Source organism: Azolla caroliniana, unplaced genomic scaffold (assembly GCF_043228905.1).
Source record: "Azolla caroliniana isolate FFs.n. ecotype wild unplaced genomic scaffold, voAzoCaro1.0.p SCAF_3, whole genome shotgun sequence".
In the NCBI taxonomy this organism is placed as follows: Eukaryota; Viridiplantae; Streptophyta; class Polypodiopsida; order Salviniales; family Salviniaceae; genus Azolla; species Azolla caroliniana.
The window spans coordinates 21544759-21554849 of NW_028230438.1; the positions used below are offsets into that span (position 1 = coordinate 21544759).

At 38.8% G+C, this 10091-nt stretch overlaps 1 protein-coding gene across 1 annotated transcript; it reads right to left on the bottom strand.

The window, feature by feature from the left end:
• Window positions 1–3415: 3415 nt before the first annotated feature.
• LOC147866556 (Ribosomal protein L23/L15e family protein) lies at window positions 3416–6344 on the bottom strand. Its single transcript, XM_087317010.1, has 2 exons — window positions 6158–6344; window positions 3416–4103 (listed from the first exon to the last, which is right to left on the bottom strand). The coding sequence occupies exons 1-2, from the start codon at window positions 6278–6280 to the stop codon at window positions 3795–3797; spliced, it is 432 nt and encodes a 143-aa protein (XP_087173136.1). The 5' UTR covers window positions 6281–6344; the 3' UTR covers window positions 3416–3794.
• Window positions 6345–10091: the final 3747 nt, after the last annotated feature.

Consider the following 10091-nt stretch of genomic DNA (forward strand, 5'->3'; position numbering starts at 1 on the left):
ATAAGATATGGTATTTATAACCATTGTCGTGGTGGTTACATGATATTTTCGGGTATGTAAATTGGTGTATGTAATCATAAAAGTATTATGAGATTCAACTTGTTAATCATGATATAGGCATTTGATTGATAGCTCATGCTATATGTCATTGATTAGTCAAGAAATATGCAATGTTGCAGGAAAAATTTGCATCTAGTTAATTTCTGTGAATGAATATTTTAACCCCTTTGCAAAATCTTTTACGCTTTAATTTATACAACTATGCATTGCTTTGCATTTATTTAAGCTCCATCTGACAATCATTTCATAACTTCAACATTGAAGATACTCTTGTTATTGATCTTAACATAAAGGATATTGGGTAAAGTTATCTTAGATTTAACCTTTCTCCCGTTCTTTTGAATGCTAAACGTATTACATGCGCTCTCCAAATTATTAGTTCGTGATTAATAAATCGATGTTTAATTAGTTTCCGACCATTGCATCTCCATATATTATGTTTTTCCATATATAGCCCATGTATATATTGTGAAATGCACATAAAAGGAAACCAAACCAGCTTGCCTAGCTTCTTACTTATCGTTCAATTTATAGAAGATACAAAGGTACACATTTTGGGCCGGCCTAGCTACATGCGTCCCAAAAAGGTGTGCTAAAAGGGTGGGCTAAAACCGGTGGTGTGCTAAAAGGGTGGTGTGTTAAGAGGCATGCACTCGCATGAAAGGGACACCACAATATATTGGTAGAAAATTGTCTTTCTTTTTTTAACTGAATTCCCAATGTCTTCATTTCTTTCCTCGGTAACTGATATAAGAGAAAAAAAGGGATTCATTGATCATGAGAACAAATATAATTGAGCATAATGGGATGTGGGAACTGTATAAATTCTCACATGATACATAAGAACATTGCAAAGAGGAAATCGGGAAATAATAAAAACTTACAATCATTTGGAGCCATATAGACTCAATGGAGGGATACTTCCACCATGAAAAGGTGGATGTTGGATGTTACGAAGGGTGAAAACTTGAAAAGGTTTTTCAACCATTTTCAGTTTAGTAGATGGAAATTAGATTATTAATGTTTATAATATCATAAAATGAGATTTTCTAGGACATTGCTCTTCTCATGTGAAGTGAGATGGGAGTGAGAAGATGTGGTTGATTGTGTCTAGTTGTTTTCAGTGTGGTTGACCCAACATTGTCGTTAATGTGAATTTAGCAGTATTGTAATTTTCTATTCTCAGCATCCCTATTCTGGTCAACTATGACCAGGATCAACAAGGCACGATTTAGGGCCATTGTAAGGATATAATGGACATGTAGCTCCATTCATGTTGACACATTCCAACTCTAAGATCAATTGTGTTATGTACCCACCAACTAGAGAGAGCTTTGCTATTATTTGTCTTCTATGTTTCGTAGCTAGCATTCATAGCTTGCATTGGTGGTATGCCTCTGTGTCCTTTACTTTAGCCACATGCTTGTAAATGCTCTTTTAGACCCTCTACTTGGATCAATATGTAGTTAAGGCCAAATTGGGTGGGTGAGAAAAACCATCCTTTCTATGCATAGGTTAAATTTGGTGGTCAAGAGTGAACACCCTTTCTATGTGTATATGATCTATGTGAGTTGTTTGAAGATACCCAAGACCCCAAACCAAGTTGGGAAATATTAGTGTGTTGAAGTCAACAAGTTAAGGAAAAATAACAACAATAATATTCAGCACAAAACTAGAAGAGCACCCAAAACATGAAGTTCATAACATTGAAACAACATGCCAGAACCATAGTAAGGTTTTGTAAGGGACTGGTGTAAAATGGATTACAAGGGTCTAGAAGAATGGGCAGATGACCTCATGCAATAGACAGTGAAGGAAGAATATGAAGAGAATAGACATTCTTGTACATGTAGTATGAGCTTTGTAACACAAATACATCCACCAATAGTCCCAACTTGAAAGCCAGCAATGTGTACTCAAACACACATTACATTAATGATAACAACAAAGACCTTTCTCTAGGAAGGACTTAGCTAGAAGGGATTGTTCTCTTTGCATTCATTAATTTAAGCTTAAGATGATTAGAAAAAAAGCATTAAAAAGCCCCAAAAGGGGAAGTTCTGGAATTCAACTTCAAATTAACAAGGAACATATAGACTCTAGGATAAGACAACTTGCAAGGACTCATAGATTGAAATAACAGATACCAAGGACTCGTAGATGGAAGAAAACACCACAAAAGATGAAGTTCATAACATGAAATAACAGATACCAAGGGAATGGCCTAAAGCAAAATTGCATGTGTTGTGGTGCATTCTATAGTAATACATGAGAAATGAAGAGCTTACAAATATATACATACATACATGCATATATATATATATATATACACACACACACATAGATTGACATATTCGCATTCGTGGGGGTTATCAAACGAATGCATACGAATGCATGGAAAATATTCGTTTAAAAAAAAGAAAAAAAGAGTTCATAGTTTTTAGTTTCTAATATATATATCATATAACAAAGAGACTTTCACATTAAATAGGGAATATTTAATTTCACATTAAAAATGAGACTTAAACTAAATAATATTTTTATATAATAGATGAAAAACTTAAAAGTTAAAAGCATTTGTTTTATTTTTAATAAATATAATAAATAATAAATAAAAGGATCATTAATTCCTCACTTTTTACTCTCCCACAAAAAATGATATTTTTATTATTAAAAGGGGAGCTCATAGTAATATATATATATATATATAACTTAAATGTATTTGTTTTATTTTTTAATAAAACAAAAAATAAATATTAAATAAAAGGTTCATTAATTCCCCACTTTTTACTCTCTTGACATTAAAAAGGGGACCTTAGACTAGTAATATATTTGTATAGTAGATGTAAAAATATTTGTTTTTTAAATAATAAATAAATAAACAAATGGTTCTGTAATATTCTTGGGGTCATTTTGTATTCTAGATTATTACGGACGTCGAATACTACAAATTTCACGCATGGGTCAATCTATATATACACATATACATACATACATACACACACACACACACATATATGTATATACTTCAGGAGAGAGAGAGAGAGAGAGTTGCGAAGTTGAGTGTTCAATAACTACATTTTTTCATATCACTTTTGACGTTGTGTTCTTTTTTATCTGAACTGTCTTGATTGTTATGCATGTACTGAAGAAAGTAAACATGGCTCACATTACCCTATCCTACAAGGTTCTCTCATGATTACGCAAACATTCATAGAAAAACCCATACACATAATTACGTATTTATGTAGAATCGAAATTCCTCAAGAAAGAGGTCTATCTTGTATATCAAGTAGATTATCCTGTGTTAAATAGTGATAGCTACCCCCTAGCAGGCCAGCCTAAGATCAAGATGATATAGCATTTTGTATGTGACATTTGTAATTCTTCAAAATAAGATTACAGAATTGGTCTGTGATTTCCAGATTCTTTAGAGCATGCATGTATCCTGTAATTTATGAAGACTAATTGAGGATGACAAGAACCATCATCGAAGTGAGGTATTAAAATCCAAACTACTATTATTGAGGCATTGGGACGCTTTCTTTTGTGATTATGGTCTCAACTGAAAACAGAGTTTCAAAAGAGACCCATGTGATTTGCTTTGACTTTGAGTTATCAACTCAAAAAGTAAGACATGTTCAAAAGAACTAGGCTACTTCCTACATGTCCTAGCAAAAAATGGAAATCGAACACACTTTATCTAAACAACAAATTTCTAGGATCTATCAACTTCATATGGAAGGCTCACTTTTGTTTGGAATACGGTGACGTCTCTTAAACTTCGTTCGCTGAACAATTTCTTGCTTCTCTTTCTCCTCTTGTTCCTTCATCTTTTGTTCTTCAGCTTCAAAAAAATTGAATGGGAATAGATTATCAGGTAAAGAAACTGGCTCTTGGAGAACAACATACGCTTTCTTGTATGCAGGGGTAGTTGCCATCCAGCCTCCTGCTCGCTTTTTCCTCTTACCATCCATGTTAAGAGTGTTCACTCTTGACACTTTCAATCCATATACTGACTGTAAGATTCTCTTTATTTCAATCTATTAGCCATATAAAACGATTTCAGAATATGGTTAGCATGTGTAGTGCAAACCAAAAAACATATTGTAATAACATAAGTTTGTTTTGGTGAGAAAACTACCAAAATACCGACATTTTAGTCATTTAACCTAATCAGAGTTGCAAGATCATGATCTATTTTAATACAACAAAGCCTAGTGGAAAACAATTCATGTTCCTTCTCACACAACATTGTTAAGAACACAAAACATATAAAAAGATATGCACACACACACACAAACACATATGTTACTTATTGATTATTATCTTTAAAATGAACAGACTGGAGAATTTCCGAGATTCTGAACTAAAATACTGCAGGACCCAGAAATTATTTTATGATCAATACAGGACCCCATCAAGGTCATCAAGATTTATGAATCTACATTTAGACAATTAGAGGAGATGCCAAGTGCATTTTCTGAGCAACAATATTTCTTCAAGCTTCAGAAGAATATTGGTATTTACAAAAGTAACTTCTAAACAACTGACCTCATATTTTTCACCCAGGAAACAAGCTTCACAGTAGCTTTGAAAATTTTCCAAAGCCTATGATATAGTGCCAACATTCCATAAAATACCAGAATTTTTCTGAAGAGTACCACAATTGACTTATAATAGGGGCATCATAGCCATAGGTACACCGAGAACATACTAGTTAAGAAAACATCTTCATCTTTTTTATGATTGCTTTCCTGTTCTCTGGTCCATTTTCTCACTAAGTTTCAGAGGAGAATATTGGTCGCATGAGCCATTTCTAAATCTCATTTGCAAAGGGTTGATAATAGACTCACCCATCTATCCCAGGGTATCATAGCCACAGCTACACAGAGAGAACATTCATTGTTAAGAAAGCATCTCCGTCTTTTTTATGATTGCTTTATGGTTCTCTGGTCTAATTCCTCATAAGTTTCAGGGGAGAATACCTGTCGGATGAGCCATCTCTAAATCTCGTTTACAAAGGATGATAATAGACCCACTCATCTCTCTGGTCTTTCTCCCAATTGCTCTCAATAACCCTCAGAGATGACAAACAAAGAATCAGGCATTTTAATGCACTGAAAATTCCAAGTCTTTTGATATACGGGACAGATATTTGAGGAGGAATGTTAGACCCAGTTCTAGATGGAATGACATCGAGAAGGTACAATTGTAAAGACATTTCAAATAGCCACCTTGGGTCAAGGAAGACCACAGAAGAGTCTGTAAAGCTCCTCAAACTGGTGGGTCTTGTGAGAGTCAGTATATCGCCCCTACCCGATAATGTGTCAAGGAACATCACAGAAGAGCCTGTAATGCTCATCAAACTGGTGGATCCGGTGAGAGTCAGAATATCGTCCCTACCCGATAATGTGTCAAGGAACACCACAGAAGTGCCTCTAATGCTCCTCAAACTGATTTGTCTGGTGAGAGTCAGGGTTTAGGGTAGGGGCGATAATGTGGCAGCATCATGCTGCCACATTATCGCCCCTACCCGATCCAATCTTGGGATGCTAACAGCAAAAACATAGAAAACAAATAAAGAGACATTGTCTATTCTATTTGGACACACAACACATGCAAAGCCTTCAGAGATGGAATGTTGTGAATACTATTTGTGCAACATATCAAAAATGATAAGCTCACGAACAGATGTCAAGCTGCAAGGAAGTGAGTAGGTACACCCAAGTCATTGAACGAGGAAGGACAATCAATCTCTTCCACTAGTAGTCTAGTTCAAATCCTCTTCTTGATAATAAAAAAAGGATTGACCTCAATAGGTATCACTTCCTCTTTCTGTTTATCATCTACTTCAAATCCTGACATTCACACATCGTTGGGTTATCAATACAAGGTCAAGGATTCATTTTTCCACACACCTTTGTTGTACCATATGGCACTTCTCCTAACCTAAATGCAACATCAGTGTATCTCGAACAAAAGATCTCAGGGTATCCAGACAGTTAACACGGCTATCTCAGCTATGTCCAGACACACGCTCTCTCTCTCTCTCTCTCTCATAATTTCAGTCAAGTCATTGGCCATGGCGATTTACCTTTGTGGCGCTAGGTACAGTACGCAGAGAGAACTCCGTAATGTTTTCTCGGGAGGCAGGGAGGTTCAACCGTAGAGGTAGGTTCACGAGGTGAACCACGCGTTGAGCAAAGCGCTTCGCCATCGCCAAAAGGCCTCTGTCTCGCTCTGCTGTCTCTCTCTCTCTCTCTCTCTCTCAGAGAAAAGCCCACAGTTAGGAAACAAAAGGTTTCAGACAGAATACCGAGAGGTCACCTTTCTTGACTTCATTCGGTTTGTCTTGACTTCATTCGGCTTGTCTTGACTTCATTCGGCTTGTCTTGGTTTGACTTGACTTGACTCGTGACCTAATATGACTTCTCACTTACGTGATGAAACTACCACACCGAATGGTCATCGTCATTTGGTGCTAATACTGGGTCAAATGTGCCATACTGCACCCAACTCGTACTTGTACCAAACCTCAGAGCTCCAAACGATTCGATTAGGAGCTTGGTAGCTCGCAAGGCCCATAACCTTGAGGTCACAAGTTATACGTATATATTGAAGTTGAGATAATCTATCTCCAAAGAAGGTAGATCATTGATACTTTTGATTGGTGAGTCTGAAAAAAGAAACTCATCCAGTAAAAGAGATATGTCCAGCACAGAAACCAAGATTTGCTTTATCAGGTCTTGGGCGCAAGCTACATGCAAATAGAACAACTTTTAGTAATATATTGTAAATGCATGAATGTGGTTTGGGATGGAACACCGACCCACCCCCCTTGAATTCAAATAAGATCTTATCGTAGGAGTCTACTGGCGCTTATCGAGTTTTGGTTCTCACGGCCAAACACCGCCAACGCTTGTCAGAAAGCAGTGCCGGAAGGTTAAGGGAGTCAGTGACCTGATTGTCGTGTTCCATTAATGAAAGGGAAAAGATCTATATCAACAAGCATCTGAGTGTTTTTCAAACATATGTTATGAAGATATACATCGGGTGTCGCCTTGGTTGTCTTTGTCATAGGTGAGGACATTGTCGTGACTTGGCGTGCCAAAGGTGAGAAAAAAAAGTGAACAAGGGCAAAGGAATGGAGTGCAAGCGTGGGGGTTAAGGAAGAGAGAGGAAATATGTGAGCACATGTGAAAAGGTATAAGAGAAAAGGTGAGATAGATTGTACACATATAGTTATGTAAATAATTATATAACAATGAGAAGTGAATGGCCTAGTGGTGAATGCCATTCACTTAGTATGGGAGGTGTAGAATTTGAATCTTTAACAACGTGGTGCGGATTAAGGAAGCGTTGCCCTCTTCTTATCAAACTTGATATCATATAGTTATGTAAATAATTATATAACAATGAGAAGTGAATGGCCTAGTGGTGAATGCCATTCACTTAGTATGGGAGGTGTAGAATTTGAATCTTTAACAACGTGGTGCGGATTAAGGAAGTGTTGCCCTCTTCTTATCAAACCTGATATCATCAAAGTTTTGCATATTTTCTGGTATTTCGAGAATGCTCAAAAGGTAACCCCCTACTTACCTCGTAACATATGATATTATCAACAGTACTCATAATTTTAGAGAAGGATGGAGGAAAGTAAAAGAAAATGACCAAATAAGGAAAAACATTCCTGAATAAGGGAAGTTCGATCAGAGAAGGTTTGGTATTAGCAAAAAAATGAATAGGAGTGTCGAAGTAAGAAAAGAACAAGTGCAAAATTCTAGTGACTTCCCTTACTGTGTCCCACAATTCAAACGATCGTTATCTATTGAAAGATTTGTTGGGAAATCGGTCTCTCCAGATGGGATCTGGTGATGAATAAAGAGGACCCGGTGAGAACCTGAAGAGATTCGGAAACCGGAGGAGACCTGGTGAGAACCGGAAGAGAAGACATATCTGTAAATATGTTTTGACTAAGCCTATTGAGGCTATATTTGTAAATAGCCCTAAGTTCATATAAGTATAAATATGACTTAGGGCAATCACTTTGTGTAGGTTGTTGTTATTGTCATATTGTAATATAGAGAGAGCGATAGAGAGAGTGAGATACAGAGTGACACTTTGTTGTAACCGCCGATTGGTGAAGATATAGAGCTCGAGGTCGTTGCCTCCGAGGCTCTGATTGTACCTTTCTCCTATAGTGATAGTTGGAGTCTGTGGGCTCCCGTGGTTTTTTTCCCATTTAGGGTTTTTCCACGTAAACATCTTGTGTATTTCCTTTGTGTACTCTCCACTTCCCATTTCTATGTTTCATTCCAAGAGAAGTGTTCAAGACTCGGTTGTGGCCAAGCAATATTCAGCGTTATTCTCTTCAATATGGTATCAGAACGAACAACATAGGAAATGGAAGAATCATTCGGTGTCATGTTCAAGCTCACCGGCTCCAACTACTCAGTGTGGAAGTCGAAGATGAGGGACATGCTGGTGGTTAAAGATCTTTGGTTGCCGGTTCAGTTCGAGGACAAAAGACCGGATAAGATCGACGCCACAGTGTGGGAGGTGATGCACATGAAGACGATGGGCTACATCCGGTGCCTCATTGACATGAGCCTGTACAACAACTTCAATGAAGAGAGCAACGCTCACGAACTTTGGGAGAAGATCAACATCATGTTCCAAAACAAGAATGTTGTTAATCAGGTTTCGGTATTCCAGAAGCTAGTGAGGCTCCGGTACCAGGACAACTCCAGTATGGTGGAGCCCATGAATGCCTTCCAGGGGCTGATACTCGCCGATGAGGTACTCGCATTGCTCCTGCTCGGTTCCCTCCCAGAAGTTGGGAGACGTTAGTTGTTACGTTGGGCAACGCCGGGCCGGAAGGAAAACAGTTGTCCCTAGCAAGGTAAAATCAAGCTTGCTAGATGAAGAAGCTCGCCGAAAGGACCAGGAGCTCGGAACCAATCTGAAGGCCTTGGTCACGGAAGATAACCACAACCGGGGAAGAGGCCGGTATCGGAGTCCCCAAAACCGGGACAAATCGGGGACGAGGTCGAAGTCAAGGGGGAGGCCCACATGCTTCTATTGCAGGAAACCGAGACACTTCCAGAAGAATTGCCGGCATTTCCGGAAGGAGAAAGAAACCGACACTACCGATTCAAAGAAGAGTTCGGACCAAAACGGTTCGGACGGGAGAGGCCCGGATCGGAAGGAAACATCGGCGATCGCAACAAGTGAAGAAGAACTGATGCTCATTAGCGAAGAGAATGAGTTAAACCTTGTCGGTGACGAGACAACGTGGGACTCCGATAGTGGAGGTTGTACGGTGTCGTGAAGAAAACCGGCCATAGGCAGAATCGGAGAAAAAGGCGCATGAACCGGCTCTTACATGGGTGGACGCGAGAATTGATATTTTGTACATGATTCATAACTAGGTCGGTTGATGTAAATACTAGGTAGTACACATTTATTAGGGGATTTGTGTGTATCTCTGTCTAGAGGGGCAGGGAATAAACTATTTAAGGAGGGAGAGAAGGAAGAAAAAGGTATCGCGCGTTGGCGAGGACGAAGTGCTGTTGCAGAATTGAGTGCTGAGCTCTCTCTCCTCTGATCGTCGTTCTCTATGGGTGTCGGGAGTTTGCTGCCTCTGCTTCATGGACAGCCCGTGTGCTTCTAGCAGAGGCTCTCCCCCTTTTTTTTTGTTTCTTCAAGTCGAGTGGCTGTCGTCCATGTGCGTGAATAGGACCCTGTGTCAGGTCCATTACTGGTTTGCCGGTTGTAACTATTTGAGTTATAAGCTACTGATTATAGTAATCGGATTCCTGTTTCTTGCTCTTATTTTCTTTCTGTGTCGGTAACTCTCTCTCTCTCTCTCTCTCTCTCACTCTCTCCTTGGTCCAAGACCCCTGTGGTCCCGCCTCTTCCTACACGCACGCGCGAAACTTCGCGACATAATTGGTGAACCCGACGTGAAACAGGCGGCAAAGGAGTCAGAAGATGAGGGGATCGGAGCTAGCAGAGGCAATGGTGGT